At 39.2% G+C, this 27,683-nt stretch overlaps 1 protein-coding gene across 2 annotated transcripts; it reads left to right on the plus strand.

The window, feature by feature from the left end:
- The first annotated feature begins 357 nt into the window (after positions 1 to 357).
- Positions 358 to 27,683, plus strand: PATL1 (PAT1 homolog 1, processing body mRNA decay factor). 2 transcript variants are annotated; one of them, XM_004437421.3, is made up of 19 exons: positions 358 to 523; positions 2,497 to 2,608; positions 8,703 to 8,920; positions 9,229 to 9,309; positions 9,933 to 10,127; positions 11,066 to 11,167; positions 11,627 to 11,716; positions 11,940 to 12,163; positions 13,394 to 13,483; positions 16,129 to 16,309; positions 16,799 to 16,922; positions 17,397 to 17,494; positions 18,036 to 18,095; positions 19,364 to 19,512; positions 20,820 to 20,979; positions 24,474 to 24,629; positions 26,387 to 26,478; positions 26,574 to 26,723; positions 27,045 to 27,683. In XM_004437421.3, exons 1-19 carry the CDS (start codon positions 509 to 511, stop codon positions 27,064 to 27,066), a joined length of 2,319 nt encoding a protein of 772 aa, XP_004437478.1. In that variant the 5' UTR covers positions 358 to 508; the 3' UTR covers positions 27,067 to 27,683. The 2 variants fall into 2 exon arrangements, with proteins under 2 accessions (XP_004437478.1, XP_087278997.1); XM_087422871.1 differs by lacking the exons at positions 358 to 523; positions 2,497 to 2,608 and adding an exon at positions 6,813 to 8,336.

The raw sequence follows: 27,683 nt of genomic DNA on the forward strand, positions 1-27,683 counted from the left end.
GAAGGCTGTGTTGGACGTTCGATAAATAGCCCAAGAATCTCCAATTCTCCCAGCTCAAGCTCAGCCTGGGACTCTTCAAAGCCATACCCTGTGACAATCACAAGGGTTTTCTCCTCCCCGTCGGTGACGGAAAACTCGTGACTCGGAGCTGAGCGCTGGGCGGGCGCAGGGAAACCGGGGGCGGAGCTACTGCAAATCCAGATCGCGAGGAAGCCCCCGACGGACAGCGCGTGCGCAGTCTCTCGCCGCGGGACCTCCTTCCCGCCGCTGAGACTAGGAAGCGGGACGCCAAATCTGTCCCCGCGCAGCCGCCGCCGCCGGGCGCCGAGCGGGGCGGCCGCCCTCCCCGAGGCGCGCCTGCGCACGTTCCCACGCACGCTCCGGCGTACGGCGGCGGCCAGGGGTCGCGAGCCGGTGGAGGACCCGCGCGCGGAGGAGCCCGGAGAGTCAACGCTTCTTCCCTCCCTCCCCTATTCCCCTCCCCGCTCCCTCCCCCCCCTCCCCAAGAATGTTCCGCTACGAGGTGAGCTGTTGCGACCGGAAGTGACCCCTCCCTCCCTCCCGCGCCCCTCAGTCTTTCTCACCCCCCGCGCGTCCGTCCCGAGGTCCTGGGGGGGAGGGGGCGGGCGGTGGGACCCTCTGGACCGAGTGGAGTGCCTCGGGCCTGGGGTCGCAGGTTTAATCCGAGGGCTGTGAGCTGGCTTCAGGGGGCGGGACTGTCCTATCAGTTGTCGCTGGGGAGAGTTGGCCTCTGTTTTGGGGTGGGGAGGGCTCGTTAAGTGCCGTGACCAGACCACCTCCCACCCCCACCCGGGGAGGAGCGCGGAGGGGAGCGCATGGCACCCACCCTGTGGCTCTTCTTGAGGAAGAGTCGCCCAGGAAAGCCCAGAGACACGTTTCCCGCCCTGGACCCGGAACCACCTCCCCTCCAGTTACACACACCTCTACGCACAGGCAGCCGTCCGAATCAAGGGGGCCTGGCCTTGCCCTTCGACTGGGGCCGAAGACTGTTTACTGCAGAGGGCTCCGCGTTGAGCGGGGGCGTGTCCAGCAGAAGTTCCTTCTGGGCGAGTGGAGGGAGACGTGGGTTTGGTGACGGTCCCGGGAATGTAGCAATAGTCGAGAGTCCTGACCCTGTCACTAATTCACTGTATGACCTTGAGCGACTCCTAATCTCCAGACATAAAGTTTCTGGATCTGTAGAATGAAGGGGCTGGTCTAATGATCTCTAAGAGTCTGTCCAACTTAAAAAAGCAGTGATTGGGTTAAGTAGATCTTTACGATTTGGAAGGGAGTGGCTGCTGGAAGTTGCCTCTGATGTGCAGACAGTTGCATGCCTACTTTGTGTAAGTTTGGGAGGGCTTAAGATAGGCAGAGTGGCCCTTTGGCCTAACCTTTTGGAATAGCCTGGCTAAGAGGTAGCCAGGCAAGGTATAGCACAAACCTGCCTGCCCAGAGACTGTGGAATGCCCATTCTGAGTCTCTGAAAATTGGGGACACATATTTCATAGGAATGTTTCAAGACCAAACTGACTTTCTGTAAGCATGGAGAGAGAAGATGAGATGTGGTAGGCAGAGTTGCCAAAAGAAAAGAAAACTTGGAAAATGTAAATCAGCTGAAAACTGAAGTGGTGGGGGAAAATATTTAAAATAGAACACACCTAAGTTGTTATGGTGATGTCTGACATTGTTCAGCAATCCATAATCTTTGCCTAAATTTGTGCTTCATTTGATCTTCACAACTCTCTGAGGTGGGTGGTGTTGTCTTTGCATTACCACTTAGGAGACTGAGGCTTAGAGCCTAACAGAGCCTGAGATGCGATAGGTGCTGGAGAGGTATTTAATTAATTAATCAGAAAGAATGTAACTTGCCCAGGTTCGCAGCACTTGTAAAAGTGGAGCCAGAACGTAAACTTGCTGTATCACAGCTTTTCGAGAGTTCACTTAATTGTGACTGAAAATTTAGCTTTCTGTTTTATCACCAGAGTTTGGGCCTATAGGAAACAGAAGGGGAGAAGTTTGAAAAATGAAGAGAAAGCTTTAAAAGGGAATAAAAAAAATGGTTGAAAAGATGACATGAATATGGGGAAGATGAGATTTTTGTTGGAAAACATACATAAAACTGACACAAAATAATAAAGTGTTCATTTTCCGTTGTCATTACTTTTCTAACCATTGATATAAAGGAAGTTGCAGGCCTAATTTGTTGGTTGTTTGAGGAAATGCTGTTATTAGATTCTTGATAAATAGAGAAATGGAACGTTTTGAGGGGGGAGGTTAAATGAAGTAAGGAATAGGAAAGAGAAACTGAAAGAAAAGAAGATCCTGAAATCTTCCAGTGGCAGGGAAAGTGGGGGATAGAAAAAATGCCATCTTTACAAAAAGTCATAATGAAGCTATTATGTTAATTGGGAAGGTAAGATGAACATTTTTAGAACATTTTTAAAATGAGGTTGTGAACTTCGTGAATAGCTAATCTCTTTCCTCTTTTTTTAGTCTTTGGAGGATTGTCCTCTGGATGAAGATGAAGATGCATTTCAGGGCCTGGGAGAGGAAGATGAAGAGATTGATCAATTTAATGATGATACATTTGGGTCAGGTGCAGTTGGTAAGTGATACCATTCTCTTATGTCATTTTGGTGTCTTGCTCTTTTCAGATGATCTCTTTTCTAAGTGCTTTGTCTCAGTAGGAGTAACCTCAGTCACTAACTTGGCATTCTGTTCTTGTTCTCAGTCATAATAGTCTAGTCTTCACTGGAAGCATCTACCTTGTTCCTTGTGGCCTCTTTTTGCCTCACTTATAAAACCAGGTGTTCTCTAAGCCCTATTCTTTCCACCTATATGATCTATGGCTCTAGGTTGACACTGTAAGGAATTCAAATAGTTAGAGAAGTAGACATTTTACAAAGGTTAAAATAATCCTAGAAGAGAAAATTTTTATTTGTAGAACATGTAACTTAAGGAAAACTAGTGAACTAGGAGAAAACTCAATTCAGTTATATATGTTTTAAAATTCAATAAAATATACTATTGATTAATAGTATATTGCATGACCCTGCTATTGTCTTATAGTAGCTTCAATAAAATCAAAAGCTTTTTATTCTTATTCTTATAAAAAGAATTTTGGTAATAGAAAGTCTGTAAGTTAGAAGAGTGCTGTGCACAGATGAAATTTCCCCATCCCTGGATATAGAAAATATTCTAGGAGTTGGAAAAGGTTAAGAAGTTAAAGAACCAAACTAAATTTACCACAAGCGTATATGATAAAGCTTGAGAATTAGAGATCCTGGAACAAGTATACTAAAATAAGTTAAAATTAAACTGTGCTTTTAAAAGAAATGAGTAAGTAAGAGTCAGTGCAAATATTTTTGCTTTGACTGTTGATGTGGAAAAGCGGCAATAACACTGTATGGGTTGGAACGTGTAAATATATGTGATTTCTTTAGAATCACAGCACTTCTGTCTATGCAACAAATATTCGAAGTTAAGTAATAAAGAAGAGGAAATTGAGCATAGTGAGTAATCGCAAGATGTTGAGTATCAAAAACAAATAAGAGGTCTTAAAAGTGTTGTAGTAGTTACTGGTTTTGCGGTGATCTAGACAGCTTAAAGTTATTAAAGCTTAGACTGAGTTGAATAAATTGGCAATAATGAAAGAGTATACTATTGTCAGTCAGGGTTTACACAATTCAGTAGAGATCTAAAACTGCCAGTATTGGGAGCAGCAGCAGAAGTGTTTAAGGTAGAAGCTAGACTCATTACAGAAGGGAACCAAAGACCGTTTGGATTACAGCCATAGTTTAGGAGATGAGATCATCCAAGAGGATGATATGATCTAAGACGCTGTTCTTTCTCTGCAGAGATCACAGGGAAAGGGACAGAGAATAGAATTACAAAAGCAGGGAACTGATGTGAATAAAATTGTATTTGGAAGTTACTTTGGTAATAACCTGTAGAATACAATGGAAGCTACAAACATGGTGTGCTTGTTTCTAGAACGTTTTCTCTCTTGAAATATTGTACTGAATGGGGGCCGGCTCCGTGGCTTAGCGGTTAAGTGCGCGCGCTCTGATGCTGGCGGCCCGGGTTCGGATCCCGGGCGCGCCCGGAGGCACCACTTCTCCGTCCAACGCGAGGCCGAGTCCCACGTACAGCAACTAGAAGGATGTGAACCTATGACATACAACTATCTACTGGGGCTTTGGGGGGAAAAAAATGAATAAATAAAATCTTTAAAAAAAAAAAAAAATTGTACTGAATGTTACCATTTTTTAGCAAATTCCTCAGTATTAAGATGCAGTTGGTAGAATTGATTTATTGGTATTATATTAAGATAAGGCAGCACAGGAAATGTTCTAGTTCTTAGTTTTGAACCTGAACACAAGAGGAATAGTCTTGCCGTCTCAGTGACTTTCAGAATGCTGTGGACAGTCTTTTTTTCTGAGCTTCTGTGTTCCTCACAAGATGTGGAAAATATTGCCTTAAAAGGATGTTAAAGTGTGCAGGAAAAAAGATGTGATGGAAAAAAAGAAAAGTACAGACGCATTGAAAAAGCCCCTAGGTTACACAGTAAAAAGAACAGGTAGTAAAAAGTAGAAGCAGTGAATTAGCTTATGGTTGGCCCACTTTGTACCCTAGGGCATAAGGGTGATTAAGAAGGACTTGTTGGTCAACAAAGTTTATAATGGAGAAAACATTTCCAAATGTGAGCCTTTTCCGTTGAGAGTATAATATACTTGAATTGTAAAGTTAAAATCTTAATTCCTCATAACATCTTGATATGAATACTATACAGGTTTATAAAAAGAAAATTGCTTTCTAAATCAACCTTTGGCTTAGTTAATACACCTCTACAGGTAGATACACAGCTGGTGTAGAGAATTTAAACCGGGAGGTAAAATGTCAGACCTTTGGCATACATTCTGGTTTGATGGTTTTTAACTCAAAGAGTAAGTGTCTTGAATAATACCTGTTAGTACAGTAGCTATTTTAAGTCACTGGCTACAAATGCTCTGATGTCACCTTTCCTTAAGAAACTAGTTCTTGTCTTCTGCATGGAAAAATGTTTGCAATAAATGGGCCACAGTAACCTCAACTTTTTCTCTAAAATTAAAAGCTTACACTTACAAGGTGCTTATTATTCTAAATTTTTTACATATATTATTAATCTTCACAGCCATCTTGTGAGGTAGGTGCTATTATTCTCATTTTAACAGATGAAGAAGGAAAGTGCCAGAGAGGTTAAGTAACTATAAATACAATCAGTGTAGATTACCAGTTACGTTTAAACAGTTTTTGGGGAATTTTTGGGAATCTCCTGTCCCCACTTGGAAGGGCTCCTCATTCTGGATACTTCCCTTTTATTGATAGCTGCTATAACCTTTAAGGACTGAAATTGCCTTAAAATTAAATCACCTCTACCTCCTTTTCATTTTCTTTTTATTCAGAAATACTCCTGAGACAGACTTCAGGGGAATTATTACAAGTATAAGTTTACAAGAGCAGCCAGGAATTCAGTAACCCACATCAGGGTATAGATTAATTAGTTGAAAGAAAACAGATATCTCTTTCCCTTCATTTCTCTGTTATTCCTTTGCCTACCCTTTATCATTTTGACCAGTGTGGATTGAGGTCAAGCGTTGGCATATCTAAGTAACTGTATTTTTATGTCGTTTGAGAAGGATACAGAGTGAAGTATCCTCTTATGGTAAGGGCATGCCATCCCTGACGTATTGCTTCAGATGATTTTTTCACAAGAACAAGAAAAATCTGAAATGATGGTGGTATTCCATGGCATAAGATTCCTTTGCTTACATATTTGAAAAAGTGACAATTCACAACAGAGCCGTTCACACAGAATATGGCTAACTAACCAGTGTTATTATGTATTATTAAGGACAAATAGACTGTTCATCTTTGGTAGGATCTGGTAAAGTTAGTAAACATGAGTATGGGAAGTGGTGAATGAAAGCAACACAAGTTGGAACTCGACCACATTAGAATTGATCCATTGACAACTTACTTCCTAAACTTGGGAAATAAATGTAAAAAATCCCTTAATTCAGGATTATAGACTCATTTTTTGGCATTGCTGAGTTAGTAAAATTGCAAAAAACAATTTGTCCTTTAAAAACTTGCTCAGCTTACTCTTCTTTAGCAAAGGTGACACAAATATTAATGTCACAATTCATTTTTAATTATACTGTTCTTTAAGAGTATCTTTTTCAGATAACTGATAATTTAAAGTAATACTGTAATTTTCATCTAAAGTGGATTTTTTTCCTTTACCACAAGTAGTACATTCAGATCTACCACAGTGCCCAAAGACTAGACAGTGGTTCTGATCATACCAAATTATAAATTTGGGAATCCCATTTTCCTTGCTTTTTGGATCTCGTGTTACGTGATACACTGTTATATAATAAAGATAACAAATTTTAAATGTTTATAATCTGACCCTGAAGAGACAGCCTACTTAAGTATTTGCTTAAGATGTTAAGATACACATAATATTCATTACAGTATTAATCGTTATATTGAAAATTTGCAAATAATCCAAATTTCCATTAGTAAAGGATGGATTAAATTACTTTGTCATTAGAATAGAATCTTATATAGGTTTTAAAAAGAATGAGATAATCTTATCAATAGTTATGTTTGTGTGTGTACATAAAAATATGTCCCAGATGTATTGCTTAAATAAAAAGAAACAAGTTAAACTTTATAGTTTGCATTTTAAAGAACTTAACATACCTGTGGAATTATGGGAAACTTTCACTTTCGAAGTTAAGTTACATATTTGTGTGATGTTTAAATTTTTTAGCAAATGTATATTTTCTTTGTAAGCAGAAAAAAGAATAAAGACAATTTTAACAAGTTGCACAAAAGCCCCTCAGAAACTTGTCAATAATCAAAACTTTTTTTCAAGTGGCTACCATTTATTATACCCTTATTATATACCAGGCACCTTTTTTTTTCTTGTCATGGTGCCTCCAGTTCTTCCTTCTCCTTTCTTTTAACATATAGAAAAATTATATGAGGAGGATTGTCATTGAGGGCACTTTTTCAGAATTCTGTGTTTCTATGTTAGTTATAAAGGGAATTACCTGTTATCCCTCTCTGTTGAATTTTTATGGGACATACAAACAAAACTAAAATAAGAATAAAACATATACAAAGGGGTACATAGGTTTTTTGTGGGTTTGAAAGTAGTGCATGGTTAGATGAGGTGAAGGTCAAATTAAAATGAAAAGGTTATTTAGGGAAAGCCTCAGTGAGGAGGGAAAGGTGTCTGAATTTGAATGGAAAGGAGCGAAATAAAGAGTAGAGCTTTTGTGGTGAAAGCAGAACGGAATGAAGAGGTTGAAGAGCACTGGAATGAGAGACGTGATGGGAGTAAGGTCTAGTTCTAGAGAAGCTGATAAAGAAGCTGATAAAAGGTGCTGAAGATTTTCATCTATGCTGTAGTGGGACTCAAAAATAATGCTGTGTCAGCGTAAAAAACAAGAAAACAACCTAGTGCCGGTGCTGCAGACTATACGGTAGTGTGCGGGAATAGTAAAGACATAGTTAAAATAGAAGAGGAACTGACCTGGGTCCAAGTCACCATCACCTTTGCCCTGGCATGTTGCAGTAGCCACCTGGCAGGCCTCCGTGCTTCCAGTATTGCTGCCCCTTCCTTTCCCCGAAGCTGTTTTCAGCCCAGCAGCCAGAGTGATTCTTTCAAAAAGTCAAGCCACATCAAAACCTCCATTGGCCCCCACTATCAATCAGAGTGGCCATAAGGGCCCTGAAGGAGCTCCCTCCTACTGCCTCTTTGACCTCATTTTCTTCTACTCTTCCTCCTTGATCATTCCAATCCAAACACAGTCCTTGCTGTTTCTCAAAATTGTCTGCCTCTCATCCTAAAACCTTTCAATTGACCGTCCCTATGCCTGGAACGCTCTTCTCCCAGATAATCCACACAGCTAACCTACTCTTGAATCTTTGCTCACGTATCACTTTCCCAAAGAGACATACCTCTGACCATCCTATTTAAAGTTTTCAATCTGCCTTTCTCCCTGCATATTCCTGTAACATTTCATCTTCTAATAGAGTATCTAACTTACTTATTCATTATGTTTATTGTTTATTATCTCTCTCTTCCCTTCTTAAAGGAAACCTGCAGGAGGGCCGGAATCCTTGTCTCTCTTGTACACTGAGGTATCCCATGTGCCTAAAAGAGCGCTGGTCACGTAATAGATGCTCAACAAAACTAGTCGCATGAAACGAATGGATTTAAAGTCTTGTAAAGAAGATGGCAATGATAATCTAAAAGACAGTTATATGCTAGTGCAGTGAGTTTTAACTTTCCTTTAAAGTTTTTGCCTGAAATGTCGTGGAATCTCAGAACCAACAGGTTGGAGTGGACATATCTATCACCAGTTTAGAAATCGGTTTCAGAATATAGTTTGGACACCATTGGTAATTTAGAGCTATTACTCTAAACGCTTGAATTTTATTCCTGCTGTGATGTTATTTGTTCTTAATAGTGAAAAGCCCACTTTCACGTACCTCTTACCTCATCTCTCCAAGTGGATATTTAACTTGCCACTTATCTTCTGGAATGGGAATTGTTCATTTGGTTAACAGAAGAATTTTGTAAAACTTTTTAGTTCCAATATGAACTATATTTCTTTTTGTATGATTTCCTTTTATGATAGATGATGATTGGCAGGAAGCACATGAGCGCCTGGCTGAATTGGAAGAGAAGCTGCCAGTGGCAGTTAATGAACAAACAGGCAATGGAGAAAGGGATGAGATGGACTTGTTGGGTGACCATGAGGAGAATCTGGCAGAAAGGCTCAGTAAGATGGTGATTGAAAACGAACTAGAAGACCCAGCTATCATGACGGCAGTGCAGACCAGGCCTGTTTTGCAAGTGAGTAAGTTACTCTGATTTGAGAACTATAGCAAACTAATAATTAAAGTGAGGTGTTGAGCTTGGCCATTTTATTTCATCTACTATCCTGAGAGAATTACATATGCCACAGAAAGTTGTTAATATAATTCCTGATGATAGCAATTCTATAGAGGAAGTTGGGAAATAATGTATATTCTGGAACACTGTAATTTCTTATTCTCAAGCAGTGGAGGCTCTTTTAGAGCCTTGTTTACCAAAAGCAGATAAGTCACCCAAAGAGCCCACACTATTCCAGACTTTGTGTGTGTGTTTTCCTTTTTTGTTAGCCCCAACCAGGAAGTCTCAATTCCAGCATCTGGGATGGATCTGAAGTTCTGAGGCGAATCCGAGGACCACTGCTTGCTCAGGTATTAAACTTTTTCTCTTTATAAAAAATTCCTATTATCTGAAAATTTCAGGTTGCTTCTGTTGTCATCCTTTCCTTACTGAAGCAATGTATAGATGTACATGCCATGTCATTTGCCAGTATTATGTTGATTACTCCATCCAGCACTCATAGCTGTACCTGTTAATTGTACACTTCCTCCGCCTCCGTAATAATCCTCACTTGACTGTGCTTTATTTTGAAAAGGTTGAAAGGGAGCCATTGGAACTCAAATTTGTCAGCTTACAATTTGAATTACTTAAAAAGTGATTTCTAGGGAAAACTATAGGGACAGAGAACAGATCAGTGTTTGTTTGCCTGTGGTTGGGGGTGGTGGGAGGGGTTGACTACAAAGGGACAATACAAAGGAAGTTTGGGAAATGATAAAACTGTTCTGTATCTTGATTGTGGTGGTAGATCCATGAGTTTATGCATTTATCAAAACTCAGAGAACTGTACACCAAAGAGGGTAAATTTTACTGGATGTGAAATAAAAGTATAAAAAATAATTTCTCAAGATAGTTTGGCATCTGTAGAGATTATTAAAACGTTTCAAGTTAGCTAATTTTCCTGTATTTTTTTTTTTTTCACTACTTCCTCAATTAGGAAATGCCTGCAGTGTCTGTATTAGAATATGCCTTGCCTCAGAGGGCCCCTCAGGGTCCAGAAGATGATCGGGACCTTTCTGAGCGTGCATTACCAAGGCGGTCAACGTCACCTGTCATTGGGAGTCCTCCTGTTAGAGCTGTCCCCATAGGCACCCCACCTAAGCAGATGGCTGTACCCAGCTTCAACCAGCAGGTACCTCTCATTAACAGGCACTCAGCCCAGGATATTGGGAATCTGGGCAAAATTACTTGGGAAATTGGTGATGCTGGGAGGAGGGTGGAAGTTTTGGGTAGGCATTAGACTAGAAAGAATAATAGCCAGTTAGAGGATAAGTTAGTACAAATAAGAGACACATTCCCTGATGCTCTTTGCTGATGCTGCTCCTGTTGCTGCTGCCTTTTAACTGGGGGAGAAAAAGGGTAGTTAACCACATTTAGTGTATATATCCTTTTTAAAATGTTTAGCTGGCTGCCCAGAACATTGGCAGAGAGGTAACTGAAAGCTGGGGGGAGTGGGAACGCTCAGCATTGTCCACATCCCTTTTTACCTTTAAGATATCCCTGCTTTCCCTAGAGCCTGTGCAGTCCTGTTCCATAGACTTTCCTCCACCTGAAACCAGCAGCTGAAAAGGAAGGCCAATTTGGAAGGTATGGGGGGAGGGTGGTGTTGGTATGGCCTAGTTAGGCTCAATATCCTATGAAATGGTGGAGTCACTATGTATCACAAAAGAGCTGAGCATGGCGGCCATATCACAGGGGCTTCAAAATAGGACTTAGTTAATCCTCCAGCTTTCTTATCATTCCTTCTCCCTCACTGCTACCAAAATATATCCTTTTGGAGAGAATTTGCAAGTCAGAATATCTGCTGGTACCTCCCTCAGACAGCACGGAAGGGTGGGGATAACTGGAGAATTAGCTAAATCTTCCTCAGTTAAAGAGGTGGCACATTGCTTGATATTTGAGAGAGGAAGGGACCAAAGGCTCCATATGTGAACCCATAGCCGTAGCAATTTGCTTAGAAGTAGGGCTTTGCATTGAGTTCTGTGTCTCTACCAGTACTTGAGGGGAGGGAGTAGGTAGAGGAAAAACTGACTTCATTGAGTGTAGTTGTATATATGTTTGTCCTGATAGATCCTGTGTCCGAAGCCTGTCCACGTTCGGCCCCCAATGCCACCACGTTATCCTGCTCCCTATGGTGAGAGGATGTCTCCAAACCAGCTGTGCAGTGTGCCGGTATGTCACTTTACAACCTAATGAAAGTGTGCAGTTACGTATTTTCTGATCACTACCAGTATGTAGACATCTCCTAAATTATACATATTTTTTATAATCTCGGTACTTGAATTTCTGGATCTTATGGTCCCCAGATCAGAAAACATGGTTCATCGTGTTTAGTTGTTTCTCACCTCAAATGTTTTCTTATCTTTAAAAATCTCAACTTGGTGTGATAATCTGGTTTCCTGCTATTTCAGTCCCTCATTCTGCTGCTGTCTTTTTCATGTTACATGATCATAGAGCTCCATAATTTCTAACATTACTGTCTTTTTAGATTCCTTTAGTGGACAGTTTGACTATACGATTTGAAAGTTTTTACATCCAAATTTATTCTGCATTTCTAGTGAGTTCCCTTGTTATATTGATTTCCCTGTTTCATAGTATAATTTTTTCTTTTTCTTTTTTTTTTTTCCTTAGAACTCTTCCCTACTGGGTCACCCTTTCCCTCCTAGTGTTCCGCCTGTTCTCAGCCCCCTCCAGAGAGCACAGCTTCTTGGAGGAGCACAGGTAAGCCTGTGATTAGCCTGACCCATAGAGAGCTCTCTCACTTTCCTAAGGGTCACTAGATGGTCTCCCCTTTTTTTTGCTGTTAATCAGTCTCTACCCACCCTTATTTTTTCCTTTACTTTTTCAAACAAAGGTATTGATGGAAACAGTATTCACTTTTCTGTGGATAAAAGCAAGGGGACTTGCTGATTAACTAAATCTAAGGTCTTGTCCCTCTTTGTAGCTACAGCCTGGACGGATGTCTCCCAGCCAGTTTGCACGGGTCCCTGGATTTGTTGGTAGTCCGCTTGCTGCTGCCATGAATCCCAAGTTGCTGCAAGGGCGAGTTGGGCAGATGCTTCCCCCAGCACCAGGCTTCCGTGCCTTCTTTAGTAATCCACCCCCTGCTACCCCACCTCCTCCACAGCAGCACCCCCCTGGCCCAGGACCTCACCTGCAAAACCTAAGGTACACAAACAGATGCCACTGTTTACTCATTGTCGGCCCAGTCTCTGGATCATTGAGGTTTAGTATTATAATATAGAAGTCTCTTGAGCGTTGCAAGGGATATATTTTGAGATGTTATTGACTCCTCCAAACACAGAAGTGTTTGACAGTCTCCAGGCTTTCTTATGAATCACATTTCCCTCAAGTCACATGCTTCCTGTGTACATATGCACATTGCTAGTTAATCACCTCTTTTATTTCTTTTAAAGTTTCTTTTGTCTCACTTTCTATCCATTTTACAAACACATATATACTTACATATACACAAAGTGCCTATCACTCAACAAGAATTTCCATATGCCAAGGAACAGAGATACAGATGCTGAGTAGTCAGCTACTCTCAGTGCTGACTTCTGCCCTGGTCTTATGACAGGGAGGTTCAAGTTCCTGCTTCAGCAAAATTGTGTTTTATTACATATCATACCATATCAGTCAGGGTTCTGCAGAGAAACAGAACCAATAGGATATATATATATATATATATATATATATATATATATATAAAAGAAGAGATTTATTTTAAGGAATTGGCTTACATAATTGTGGGATCTGGCAAGTCTGAAATCCACAGGGCAGGCCTGCAGGCTAGAAACTCAGGCCGGACTTCTATGTTCCAGTCTTGAGGCAAAATTCCTTCTCTGGGAAACCTCAGTTTTTTTCTCTTTAGGCCTTCAACTGATTGGGTGAGGCCCGCCCACATTACTGAGGGTTGTCTCTTTTTTCTTAAAAGTCAACCAATTGTAAATGTTAATCACATCTACAAAATACCTTCACAGCAACATCTAGACTAATGTTTGACCAAACAACTGGGTACCATAGCCTAGCCACGTTGACATAAAATTAACCGTCATATATATTTATTTTCAATGTCTTTCTCAAATAGTTGAAACTAAGTACATTAAATCTATTTAGAGACTTAATGTTTAACAGTTAGGAGCAAAAAGAAAAAGGATTATATTGCTTTACTGCTAATTCACTCAGATTTTGTCATCTTGCTCCTAGGGTTTGAAAATGGGCCTTTGTGGGAGACATAAAATTATGGCTGTCTTTTCCTTCTGAAAGATCTCCTTAGAATAGACTTTAGCATTCCCTTGGGTGAACCTGTATAATGTTATCCTGTACTGACAACATTCTTTAAAACTTAAAATCATGAGAACGACAAAATTAAAAACCTTTTTCGTTTTTTCTTAGATCTCAGGCCCCAATGTTTAGACCAGACACAACTCACCTTCATCCCCAGCACCGTCGACTCTTGCATCAGAGACAGCAACAGAATAGGAAGTAAGTGCACATCCCACCCCTTTGTGGTTTCTTAATTCATCTTTTAATTTTGATAGTGTAACAAGGCTACAAATTTAGTTTACTTTTTTTTAGTAAATTTAATTAGTATTGAGCTTATTTTACTGATGAAGTCAGATCATATATGCTGTTTTTGATTTGTTATTGATATTATGATATCGTTGATGTTAAGTTTTTGATTTGTTGTTAGTGCTGTAGAGTGGATTCCGAATCCTAGTGCCCCTGTGCACAGCAGAGCAGAACCCAGCTCAGTCTTTTTGTGCCATCCTCTCACCTTCTGGTGCCATATCAGACAATGCTCCACTGCTATTCATAGGGTTTTTATGGCCAATTTTTTCAGAAGTGGGTGGCTAGGTCCTCCTTTCTATGTGTGTTTTACTTATTCTGGAAGCTCTGCTGAAACCTGTCCACCATGGGTGACCCTGCTGGTGTTTGAAATCCCGGTGGCATAGCTTTCAGCGTCACGGCAACATGCAGCCGCCACAGTGTGACAACCGACAGACAAGTGGTGGTGTTCCCTGACTGGAAATGAACCCAGGCAGCGGTGGTGAGAGTGCCAAACCTTAACCGCTGGCTATGTTTTTGATACACTATATCAGCTAATTTCCAAGTTATTAAAATGCTGTTGATCATGAATCAGACATACAGTTTAGATCTGATTTTTGGTTGTTTGTTTGTTTGTTTTAGTCAGCATTTTGTCCTCACTCCTTACCGAGTTCTTCCCTTGCTCCTCTCTACCTCTTGTTTACCATCTCAGCTCAGAGGGCATCTTGAAATATATTGGCTAGCCTTACATTTGGGTCCTGAGTAAAGCCAACAGTCACTCTTTATTTTTGCCTCTAATTATTTAATCCTTGTTCAACAAATATAAATATATATGTATATATGTGGCCCCAGCTGTGTACCAGACACTGTGGTAAGTTCTGGGGATTGAAAGAGGAATAAGACACATCAAACCCTGCCTTCATGGAGCTGATATTCTGTAATCATTCATATATATGTAAAAGAAGAAAACTAAACAGAACTTGGAGGTTCCTTCACCCTTCAATGTTATGGTTCTGTGTGTGTAATTCCTTCTCACTTTCAAAGAAGTTCTATAATATTTTTTGAAAGGGAGAAAAATATATGGGCTCTTAAGACACAAAAATTACAAACCATAAAAGAAAAGATTAATACATTTGATGTGTTAAAATATGAAACTACTAGTGCCCATGGTTAACAATACAGTATTGTGTACTTCAGAATTTGTTAAAAGGGTAGATCTCATATTAAGTATTCTTACCACCAAAAAAACAACAAAGGGACACAAGGAAACTCTGATAAGTGTTAAATACGTCTGTTAGCTTGTTTGTGGTGATGGTATTACAAGTGTTGGCATATGTCCAGACTTATCAAATTGTACATATTAAATATGTGCAGTTCTTTGTATATCAATTATACTTCAATAAAACTGTTAAAAAATTTTTTTATAAAATTTTTTAAATATACTAAAATTCTATACAGAGAAGAGATATCATACATAAGTACAAGCAATTCCCAGTAGAGAAACCTACACGGCCCATAAAAATGAAAAGATTTTGAGGCTCACTCGTAATCAGAAAAATGCAGATTAAAATTAGATAACCATTTTACATCATCAGACAGACAAAACTTGCAGTGTCTCAACACTGTCATTGTTGGCAGGAATGGAGTATACAGCCTCTTGAGAGAGAATTTGGCAGTAAATGATAAGGTTGAAAATGTGGTTACACCACATCCTAGCAATTCTACTTTTGGTATATACCTGGGTGTATTATCAACGTGGATAAATATGAAAAGTGTAATGTTGAGTAAGAAGCAAAAAGAATTATATGTCTAGTGCCATTTGTGTAAAACTTAAAGGCACACAGAATAATACTATATAATACTTAAAGATGGACACACAAGTAATATAAGTATAAAAACATTTCAGGGAGAATACCTACCAAAGTCAGGATAGTAGTTCCTCTAGGAAGAAAAGGAAGCTGGAAACTGGGATCCAGAGAAGTACAAGAGGGCCTGCAACTATAAATGTAATAGTGTATTACTTTAATGTTACTTTTTAAACATCTGAGGCAAATTTAGCCAAATAAATTTTTTTCATTAAGTCTGGGTTGTGGGCAAATGGATGTTTATTATAGTGTTTGCTGAGCTTTTCTCTATATTTGAAGTATTTTGTGATTTTCAACAAGTTAAAAAAAGGTATATAGACTAGGAGTCAAATTGGCCTGTGTTCAACTCTCTTGCTCTCTACCAGGTGGACAGCTTTGGACAAATTACTTGATCTCTTTTAGCCTTGGTTTGTTGTCTTAAGTGGATAAAAGAAAACTACCTACCACGTAGGGTTACTGTAGGACTTATACAAAAGTCCTAGGTGAAAGTGCTTAGTATATGGTAAGGCACTCAGATCTCAGTTTTATTTCTTTAATTATGTATTGCATAGCTCTTTTCTCTCAAATTCTGTTAAGATTCAATTCTTTTTCACTCCTCTTTTAACAAAAGCAAAGAGGAATCTTTTATGTTTTAATTGGCCTGGTTCATTCCCGTATTGTATAAGCCATAATTAATGCACCCACATTAATTGAATGTGGCACATGTTTGTTTTTCAGTCAGCATCGGAATCTCAATGGTGCAGGAGATAGAGGAAGTCACCGGAGCAGTCATCAAGACCATCTCCGAAAGGATCCCTATGCCAATCTCATGTTGCAGCGAGAGAAGGATTGGGTCTCTAAAATCCAGATGATGCAGCTGCAAAGCACTGATCCCTACCTGGATGATTTTTATTACCAGGTAAATATTCTAGTTTTGAGGATGACAGATTAGTCCCTTACTCTGGTGAAGGCACTTATTTAAATATTGGTAGAATTAAATATTGATAGAATTTTCTTTTGAGGTAGTCTTCAAGTGGATAAGAATTGACTAAGCAAATTCTGTCCTCTTTTCAAGCTGGAGAACCTCTCACACTGTTCACTAAAAGGTTTGCATATATGCCTTTTATTTCTTAGACACAGAGGCTCTCAGACCAATGTTTTCAAATCCCTTTGGAATCAATAATCTGGTTCTTTCAATTAAGAATATTGGCAGTCTAACTTTAAAGATATTTCCATTGGTGATTAGCTTTTTTGAAAGCTTGGATTATTGGTAAAGTAAATTTATAGCAATCTAACAAATTTGTCGAGTTCAAGTTATGTTACTGCCACTGGTACAAATTATTTAAAGATAAACAGCAGCCATATTCTGTGCTTGTATTGCAACTGAAATCATCTTCTCGTGTGGTAGAATTACTTTGAAAAACTGGAGAAACTGTCAGCTGCTGAAGAAGTGCAAGGTGATGGCCCTAAAAAGGAGCGCACCAAGCTCATTACTCCTCAGGTGGCCAAACTGGAGCACGCCTATAAGCCAGGTAAGGTCCTTATCCCCAGGCCTGTAGGAAGAGGAACTTGACATGCTGCCGATAGGATAAGATTAAGGTTATAGGTGATTGGTTAGAGATGTTTGAAACTGATTTGTAAAGTATCATTGTCCTTAATAAATGCAGAGAGCAGGCTTTATTCAGGCATGGAATGAATGGTTTGACAGATGACCTTTTAGATCCTTGTCTACCTGAGATTCCATAACTTTTTAAAACCTATTATAATTTCTAGTATCCCTAAAATAGATAGGAGGGAAATACTTCAGATTTTTTTATTTGATTATTATTGCAACAAAAAAATGGGAAAGGATAGATTTTGATAAGAGATTACTTTAGATGATAAATAGATTTTTGTAGTAAATTGTTAGACTATGAGTAAAAAATAGAAAATATAAAGATCTTCTTTAAAAGCTGGCTGCCTGCATTGCTGAGTTTTTATTTGTTGGAAATTTTTTGTCCTTGCAGTGCAGTTTGAGGGCTCTTTGGGAAAGCTTACTGTCTCTAGTGTGAATAATCCCCGAAAAATGATTGATGCTGTTGTGACATCTCGGAGTGAGGATGATGTAAGTGTCAGCAGAATTGTGTGTTTAAGAAAGTCTGGGTCATCTCTACTACTTTTGGGGTCACTGTAGAATGGAATCAGGCATGATGGAGTTGTTGGTAGTTAAGTGGAGCATCCCACCTGCCATAGAATGTCATGGAATTCTGGTTTTCTGCAGACATGCTGAGTTATTAACACCTTCACCTCTAAGGCAGCCGGGCAGGACCTGGGTAACTCTGGCTGCAGACAGCATCAGCTGTTTACTCCAGTTTTTAAAATTACCATTTTTGGTGTATTTTAAGATTTTTCTTTGATAACTTCATCTGCATTCTACAATTACCTTTTGCCCATCTATGAATTCAGTTTAGTTGTTTGTGTGTGGGTTGATTCCATCGACTCTATGACCCTTGTCCACATTAGTGTTGTTTTAGATTATTAACTTTCAAAGAGTCAGGATTCCCAAAGTGTTGTCACAAATGGAACTACATATGCACACTTACTAAATTATTTTTAACAAAAGTAAAGAGTTCACACTGAATAGTCTTGTCTTTTTTTTTTTTTAGGAGACAAAAGAAAAACAAGTTCGGGACAAGAGACGAAAAACCCTTGTCATAATTGAGAAAGTAAGTTTTAGAATTTGTTGCTCTAGTTAGTTGCAAATAAGAAACTGTCAAATATATGTGTACCCAAGAAGTGGAAAAGTAAGCAATCAGTCAGTGTTCTGTGATTTTAATTAATGAATATATCCTTGTTAAGTGCCTATTGTGTACCAGAGCACGCTAGGAAGAAATGTGGTATACCTTACCTATGACCTCATGGAAAGAACACTGCAGTTACAGTTAGAAGTTTCGGGTTTTTGTCAAAGCTTATTCAGTTAACAGCCGAGTGTTTTGGGGCAGGTCACCTTTCCAAGAAAATAAGAATAAAAATTACATTATTCTGCTTATGCATTAATTAAGTTGGTTCACCCATATTTATTGGGCACTCCCTGGGTCTAGACACTCTGCTGAGTGCTAAGAAACATGAGATAATATATAGGCAGTTAATTTGTAAAGCATAAATACCATGTTGCAAGGCCCTAGAGCATAGTGGTTAAGAGCACAGACTCTGGAACCAGGCTGCAGATCATGCTTTTTCCATTTCTAATGGAGTCTATGACTTAAGGCAAGTTATTTAACCTTTCTGTGCTGTCCTCAGTTTCTTCATCTGTAAAAATGGAGATGATAATGGTGTCTTTCTCACTGGGCTGTGGCGAGCATTCGGTGAATGAGCACATGCAAAGTGCTTAGAACGGTGCCTGGCACCCTGTGGTAAAATTGACTAATACCGTTTTTATAAATATAAGGCATCACTTGGAGCAGTGATACATTATATTACAGTGCCGTTGTTGCTGCTGCAAAATTTAGTTTTTTTTTTTTAATTTTATTTATTTTTTTCCCCCCCAAAGCCCCAGTAGATAATTGCATGTCATAGTTGCACATCCCTCCAGTTGCTGTACGTGGGACTTGGCCCCAGCATGGCCGGAGAAGCGGCGCGTCGGTGCGCGCCCGGGATCCGAACCCAGGCCGCCAGCAGCGGAGCGCACGCACCCAACCACTAAGCCATGGGGCCGGCCCCAACTGCTGCAAAATTTAGAAAGTGTATAATCGTTTCACCATCATTGCCTTCTGGATTAGAGGTCAAGGAGGGACAGAGAATAGTGTGGGAGGAATTTTTTAAGTGATTTCAGTATGTTTTTCTGGATTGAAAAGAGCACATTTTTTCCCCCTCATTCCTATTACAGTAGTTTTCACTCTTTTTACTTTATCTGGTAGTGCTGAATTGTGAAGTTGTTTGTCTAATGCTCTGATCCTGACCTAGCATGCTGGGGCCTGCTTTGTGTCTCCCTTAGACCTATAGTTTACTCCTGGATGTGGAGGATTATGAAAGGCGGTATCTCCTAAGTCTAGAAGAAGACCGACCTGCTCTGATGGAAGAAAGAAAGCACAAAATTTGCAGCATGTATGACAACTTAAGGGGGAAATTGCCTGGACAAGAGAGGTAAGAAATATGCATTTTGAGGAAAACATGAGACTAGCCGGCCTCCCTCTGCTAAAGTGAGCTTTACAAGTTTCTGCCTTTTGGATACCCTTCCTTACCATCTCAGCAAGCTCAAAGTCTGTCTTTTTGGCCCAAGCCAAGTGTCACTTCTATGTAAAACATTTCATAATCCTTCCCAGCCAAGAAAAAAAAAACTTGATTGTGAATTCATTTATTCAACAAATACTTGTTCAGTCTCTACTAGGCACTGGGCTAGGTGCTGGAGATACAGTGGAACATTATTTGGTGTCTGTTTTTGAGCTTATACAGTGTACCTGGTTTATGCTTACTAGCATGTTCAACATTGTAATCTTTATGTATTTTCTTTCCTACCAAGATGGAAAGTATAAACATTTATACTTCCTTGGAATGTCCATAGAATACTCACACACTATGGAAACTGGTCAGTCTTGCAGTGGAGACTAAGTTCCTTAATATATCTTTTTCTCTGTATCTTTCTCTCTCTTTCTTTCCCACCCAGTATCTGGAACAGAATCTTGCTAATGATAAATGTTATATAAATCTCAAATACTTATTTGATGAATGCAAGAGGGCTGTATCTCCTGATAACTCCCTTTCCCCATTCAAGGGAATTGATTCTTGTAAGTCAGGACATACACAAAACAGAACATAAGAATAAGCACCTTCAACACGCCTTTTCTGGAGTTGGGCTGACAGGCAACTGGTTGTATAAATGTTGGTTTATCCATAGATTGGAATGTTATGCAGCCAATAAAATGTATGTAATTGAAGTATACTGACATGGAAAAGTGTTCACAAGAAGTTATGAAGTGAAAAAAGTGAAGTAACAAAGCCATATAAATTCCATGGGCCTATTTTTTTTTTATGAAAGAGAAAATACACAATATACAGCAAAAAGGTTCTTCAAAATGTTAACACTAATAAAATTGAGATTATGAATGTTTTTGTTTCCATTTTCCTTATATGTATTTTCAGATTTTGCTATATTAACCGTGTTATTTGTGTAGTTACTTAAAAGTTAATAAAGGAACTTAATGCATGAAGTTTGACCAAGTTTTTTTAACATAAAATTTGTGAAATGAAGATTTTCTACATTTATGAAGCTTGAAAAATTACTTTTTATTATTTGGTTGAGAGTTGGAGGAGTAATTCTCACTGTTTTGTAGTACAGATAATTGTAGAGTGAAAATGAATGCAGTATATTCATTCAGTAACATGTAAGAGGAAAAAAAGGATTGTTTACATTGTTCTTGCTGACCTAAGTTAGCATTTTTCTTCCCCTGCAGGCCAAGTGATGACCACTTTGTACAGATCATGTGTATTCGAAAAGGGAAGAGAATGGTTGCCCGTATTCTTCCTTTCCTCTCCACAGAGCAAGCAGCTGACATTCTCATGACAACGGCCAGGAACCTCCCTTTCCTTATCAAGAAGGATGCACAAGATGAGGTGATCCACCATGTGGGACAGCTTTCCTTTGAGTCTTCGTGGTTGATAAGATTTCTAGAATCTGAATTTCTTTTTCTCCCCTCTTCCCTTCTGTGTTGTTTTGTCTAACCTTTGACAGTATGACTTGATTATTTAAAGCATAGCTCTAGCTACTTCAGGCCTTTATTTTTAATCCCATTTTTGGTCCAACATACCATATTCCTAAACATGAGGAAAGCAATAATTTCATCTTATTTGACATAATTATGAAGCTGTGGTCTGTATCAGAATTACTTGGGAAGCAGATAATTCAGCCCTACCCCAAACATGCTGAATCAGAATTTACAGAGGAAAGATCAGGGATCTATAACAAGGTCCCCAGCTGAATCTGATGCTCAGTCAAGTTTGCAAACTTATGGTCTTAGCTACTTTGTTGGATATAAAGTATCACTAATTGGGCTGTTACCAGTAGCTTAACATTTCCCTGTAGGCTTAGTTGAATGGTTTCCCACAGGAACTGGGCCAGTGCTTTTAAATAACTTTGATCATGATCTAAACTAGGCTAGAATTTGAAACATGATTATCAAGTTTACAAGTTAACTCTTGGTAAGGATTGCTCTCTGCTTATCCCTGTCAAAAAAACTCTTGAAAGATTAGCAAAATTTAGAATAGTCTTAGAAGTTGAAAGCAGAAATTGATAAGGGTAGAACAGATGACTAGTATTTTTAAGTGTAAGATTCAGATAATAGAATTTATGAGAATGAACCTGTTACAGTAGACTACAAGTTGAGTAATAACAGTTCCCAGAAAACAAATGATGCTGAGATATAAGTGGTATGACATGAAAGAGTTGAAAATTATTCCTTCTGAAATAATAGTGAGTTGAAAAAATTCCTTCTTGAAATTTTAGCATCTGCAGAAGAAATGAATGTGAAGTTTAGGTCTCATCATCAGAAAAAGTGAAGTGGGATGAGACAAGTACACTTTTTAAGGATTTCAAGAATGAAAAATGGATTGAAGGAAAGCTTAAAGATTTGAAGTTTATCCTAGAAAGTAGAAGACAAGACTAAAAGTAACAGCTATTCTGCAGCATATAAATTGTTGTAGGCAGTGAGCAGGCACTCACTCATCATAATCTCAGGAACTCATCAACAGAAACACATTTGGAAGAGCTTATTCATTCAGCAGATATTTATTGGACTCTTTTATGTACCAGGCACTGTTTTAGGTCCTAGAAATGTAGCACCTAGTTATAGGTGCTAGGAGCTAGAAATTCAGAGATGCCTGCCTTCGTGGAACTTACCTGCCAGCAAGGAAAACTTGGTTAAAAATGGAGGCTAAGTTTTTACCCATATGCATTAAAGAGTAATAGACCACATCTCTAAATACCATTTCCCTGAAGTAATAGCTGATTCCAAGTCTGAGGCATAAAATGTACATGATAATCCTGGAATATCTTGTGCCAGAAAGCAAGGAAGCTAAAAGATTACTAGGGTCCTGTGTACAAGATATACAAACCAACTTGAAAGGGCTCCTATTGGTCAAAAATGGGATAATTTGTATCAGAAAAATTACCACTGGATTGAAATATATCAAATATATTTAATTTACTGAGTTAATAATGATACCAAAAAATAGATTAATCATCTTCAGAGATTGCTAGGCTATCAACTCATTATTCTGAAAATTAGTAAATAAAGAATCAAGCATTTATCCTGCATTTCCATTACAACCAAATATCATAGTAACCAGAGAGTTGATAATAGAAAATTCTTTATAGAAGAATTTTAGCTAATAAATGCAAAACAAATGTTAAAATTAGAAAAATCACCATTTTACAACCCCTAATGGAAAAACAGTCAGTCACTCAGTCTGGAGAGCAATCATTACTGGTGCTAAAAGCATTAGGTAGAAGGTGGATGAAGGAACTTAGCAATGGTTGGAGCGGGCTGACAACACCTGAACCCACTGATCACTGCTCACGGCACTAAGAGGCGAACAACAACCAGACACTATGTGCTTCTTGATGTGATGCAGTCGGAAGCACACAGCCCTATCCATGAAGTTTTCTTGCCTTCCCCCGCATCCCACTCCATTAAACTTGAATCTAATCAAACCTGAAGTTCTAACTATCCTATCCGTGTTTATCGAAAAAACAGAGGATAGTGCAGTCTCTTAAGTCACACCACAGAGGTACTGTTAGCCAGATCCAAACAATGGGACAAATGACCCAGTTTCTTCAACAAATAAATGGCATGAGGAAAGGAGATGGGCAGTGACAAAGGACCTGTTAACGTATTAAGCCTTTCCAGCCAAATGCCTTGTGTGGATCTGTTTGAATCGTGATTAGAATAAATCAGCTGCTAAAAGACATTTGTGAGACAATTGGAGAAATTTGAATTTGAAGTAGATGTTAGATAATACTAAGGAATTATTGTTAATTTTGCTAGGTGCAGTAATATTGTGAGAGATTTTGTTAGAGATACAAACTGAAATATTTATGGATGAAATGATATGAGGAACATACATTTAATAAGACTTGCAAAATATTGGTGATTTAATTGTTGAAATAGGGTGATGGGTACATAGACTTCATTACAGTGTTTGTACTTTGGTATATGTTTAAAAATGCTTTGATTTTTAGAGCTTTGTTTATTTAGAGTAGTAGGTCACAAAAGTAGTTTACTCTCCATCCTTGGATGCCATTTAAAGTAAAACCAACCATCACTTTTCATTCCGTGGGCACTGAGTGCTGGGATGCTCTCTTGATTTCCTCTCCTGTGGTATAACCTAGTTACATTGGTAGCTCTGTACTTGAGCTTTCCAGTCTGGGCCTTATGGCAAAAAGGAAGGAATTGACTAGCAGGCTAGAATTCAGCAGCCTTGAGTTCTGGTTCTAGCTACTGGCTTTGTAACTCTGAACTCTGAACTGAGCTTCTCTAATAATCTATAAAAATTGGGTAATCATTTCTCCATTTCCTCATTGAGCTCTTATAAAGATAAAACAAGATACAATTAAGTCTGAAAATACTTCTCAGTAATCCTGAAGCACTCAGAATTTATCTTAGAGTGCTTCTCACTATATATTGAAATTGCCAGTTTACTTGTATCTTCCCCAGTATACTTTGGATCCCTGGGGGTCTGTGTCCTGTTTATATTTGTTTTTAGCCCACTGTGCCTGGCACATTGTAGGCATTTAAATATTTGTGGAATGAATTAAAATACTGATGTTTTAGCATGAATCTTGCTGTGTATTTGAGAAGTGCCTTTACACCTGTGGTTCACACAAGTCATGATGTTTCCTGTGCAAATTAAGTTGGAAAAGTTCTCAGTGGATACCTTAGAATCTGTCGTTAAGACTCTAGCAGTGTCTGCTAGACTTGTCAGCCCTTGTTTGTTAAATCTTGCCTCACACAGTCGAGTATACAGCTGAGCATCCCTCCGTCCATACCTGATGGGGGATGACTGAAGTAACAATTGCCAGCAAAAATAATGCTTTTATTTATTTTTTGTAGGTGCTGCCATGCTTACTGAGTCCCTTCTCTCTCCTCCTCTATCATCTTCCATCAGTGACTGTCACCAGCCTTCTGCAACAGCTAATGAACCTACCTCAGAGTGCAGCTGCACCAGCAGCCTCCAATCCTCACCTCACTGCTGTGCTCCAGAACAAGGTGGGCTTGTCCCTGAACTTTGCAAGGCTTCTGAATTTGCATTATGGGTAAAAATAATGGCTGCTGTGGCTGTGGCAACTTATAGAAAAGGCTTCTTTCAGTCAGGAGTTACATTAAGCTCCTAGTAACAGGAGCTAGAAATAACCATGGTTTTAATAAAATAGAATTTATGTACCTCATGTGGAATAAATCTGGTATAGTGATTCCACAGTGTCGTCAGGGATGCAGGCTCCTTCACTTTGCCTTCTCTGCCATCCTTATCAGTGGCTCCTGTGCTCATGACCTGTCAGGGTCGATAATGGTTGTGGAATTCAAGGCTCTACTTTGCATCAGAGGTGCTCGAGGAGGGCCAAAATGTGTGGATCAGCTGGCTGTCTTCTTTACTTGGACCTTTTTCAGGAGTTCTAACCAACAACTTCTACTTAATCTCAATGGCCGGGTCTAAGTCACGCCTAACTTCAGGGAAGGCTGGAAAACATTTTTTAGTTCACACCATTGTCACCACAAATAAAATCAGAGTTCTAATTTGAAAAGGAAGGCATATTAGATAGGTAATTAGTGGTCTCTGTCATAAGACTATAAATAGTAGAACATCCCATTTCATATTTCATTTACATCAAGTTAAAGATCCAGAGACTCAGGCAAAGCGTGATATAGAAGAAAGAACATGAGCTTCTAGACTGAGCAGGTTTCCACTCCTTGCCTGCGGCTTTCTAGGTTTGTGACCCTGAAAAGATTATTTCACTTTGCTAAGCCAGTTTCCTGATCTGTAAAGTGGAGGTGATGGTGTGGACTTTAGAGTGGTCCTGTTACTTCGATGAGAGAACAGCTAGGAATGGTTCAATATAATGCCTGGTACATAGTGGGCACTCATTAAGGGCCACCTGATACAATAGAGTGAAAAAGGAGTCTCAAGGAATCCCGAATTATGCCTAGCTTCCCCTTTTGATCCTTTACAGCTATGATTGATACATTTAACGTAGTTCTCTTTGTCCTTATTTGAATTTGCATTCTGTGCCCCTTTAGACTACAAGTTTTCTGCTTTTACTACCCACTGCGTAAAACAGATCTAATAAAACAAATCTTTACATGTTTCAGTTTCTAAAGCATGTTGCTGAATTTTGATAATCTTAGATATGGTAAATATATCTGTTTATCCTTTCTTTTTATTTTATAGACTCTTATTAACATTCTCTCTCAGCTTTTCTATTTCCAGATAGTTGTATCCTTTGTTAAGTAAATTTTCTCTTCATACCCTGATCATTCCAGTTACCTGTCTTTGTACATTTTCCCACAGGTCTTAACACCTTTTTTCTTAATTCAAAATATCTTACTCTGTTTAATGTTTTTTATTTTTTCCATGAACTTTAACTTTCTGAATCAAAATTTAGTCACACTTAACTTTGCTTTTTAATCCATTTCTGTTCTAGTAAATAGGAGAAAAGCTAAATCCCACATCATCCAAGGCAGGAAAAAATGACCTTTTCATCTCAGGGTGGAGTGGGGAAGCAGAGAGGACTGTTGGACACTGGGACTTTCCTTTTCCATTGATTATACTTGTGGCTGCTGTGCCAGGAGAAAGACACAGCCTCCCAGCTCATAGTCGTTTGATCTTTGCCCAGTTTCACAGAAAAGCACAGCAGTGGGGGCGTTTTGATTTGGTGCCGTTCACCATCTAACGCTGGGATCCTCTCAGCGGTGGTGGAGGAGCATTAGATGCAGTGTTGAGTTTGATTCCCTCTTGTCTCCTCTTGTAGTTTGGCCTGTCACTGCTCCTCGTCGTCCTGAGCCGTGGGGAAGACCTACAGAGTTCAGACCCTGCTGCAGAGTCAACGCAAAATAACCAGTGGTCAGTCTGGACTGTGTTTCTTCTTTTATTTTAAGTTCTTTTAGGTAGTCTTGTCATTCTTTTCTTATATTGTTATTATTGGTTCTTTCTGTCAGGACGGAGGTGATGTTCATGGCAACCCGAGAACTTCTGCGGATTCCCCAGGCAGCCCTGGCCAAGCCAATTTCTATACCCACAAACCTAGTCTCCCTCTTTTCTCGCTATGTTGACCGACAGAAACTGAACTTGCTGGAGACAAAACTGCAGTAAGTTTGAAACAGGAGAGTTCCGCATCTCGCTGAAGTTGGCACTTTAGAAGTTACGAGGAGGAGATCGGGGGGCTTAAAACTGAAGTTGGTGGAAGATATTAAAGACTTCTATCAAATATATGAGTATCTACTAGATATAAAACACTGTACTGGGTGCAGTGGCACCCTCATAGTTGACTAAATGCTAAGGGTAGAGATATCTTAGATGTTTTGTTATGAAAATTCTTACAAGAATGTAACTTGAATGCAAAAAATTGCCCTCTGTTTTAACTCATTTATACAAACGAGTTTCCTTTCTCTCTCTCTTTATACCCATAGGCTAGTTCAGGGGATACGATAAAAGATCTCCAAATGTGTCCAGTACCTCCTTTTGGCTGCCATCTGCACTGCCGCCATCACCAGTGGAGTGTTTTTAATGAGGGAGGGAAGGTAGCTTTTTCCCCACTGCTCTGTGAAATTTGGCTGGGTGATACTTTTGCTGGTTTCTTCTTACCTTCTGTGTTACAATTCTGCATGTCCTACTTTTACTCACTTCTCAATTTTGCATTTTCTTTGCCCTAGAGACACAAATATAATCTCTCCTTTTATCCCACCACCACTGTTCCAGTTCAGAGTAGATTGTAGCCTGCCCAAGGATTCTTTCCCTCATCCTACTGAAGTCTTTTTTCATTGCCCCATGTTAATATGACTATAGGAGAGCCAGTTAAGTAGAAACGAAGATATATATATGCGTGCACATACACCCCTCTACATATGTTTATGTGGTCACCAGAGGATCCTTAAAGAACAAGTTTTAGATTGAGAGATATTTAGTTGACACATTCCTTCTCTAAACACAAACCAGCTGATGTGTTTTTAATCTATTTCTAGTCCATCTTGTAATTAATTTGGCGGGTTCTACCTGTTTTAATATAAATATAGGGTATGCAGCACATTTAATAAAATCAGAACTCTTAA

This window comes from Ceratotherium simum, chromosome 34 (assembly GCF_057802395.1).
Source record: "Ceratotherium simum simum isolate JZ-2026a chromosome 34, ASM5780239v1, whole genome shotgun sequence".
Classification (NCBI taxonomy): Eukaryota; Metazoa; Chordata; class Mammalia; order Perissodactyla; family Rhinocerotidae; genus Ceratotherium; species Ceratotherium simum.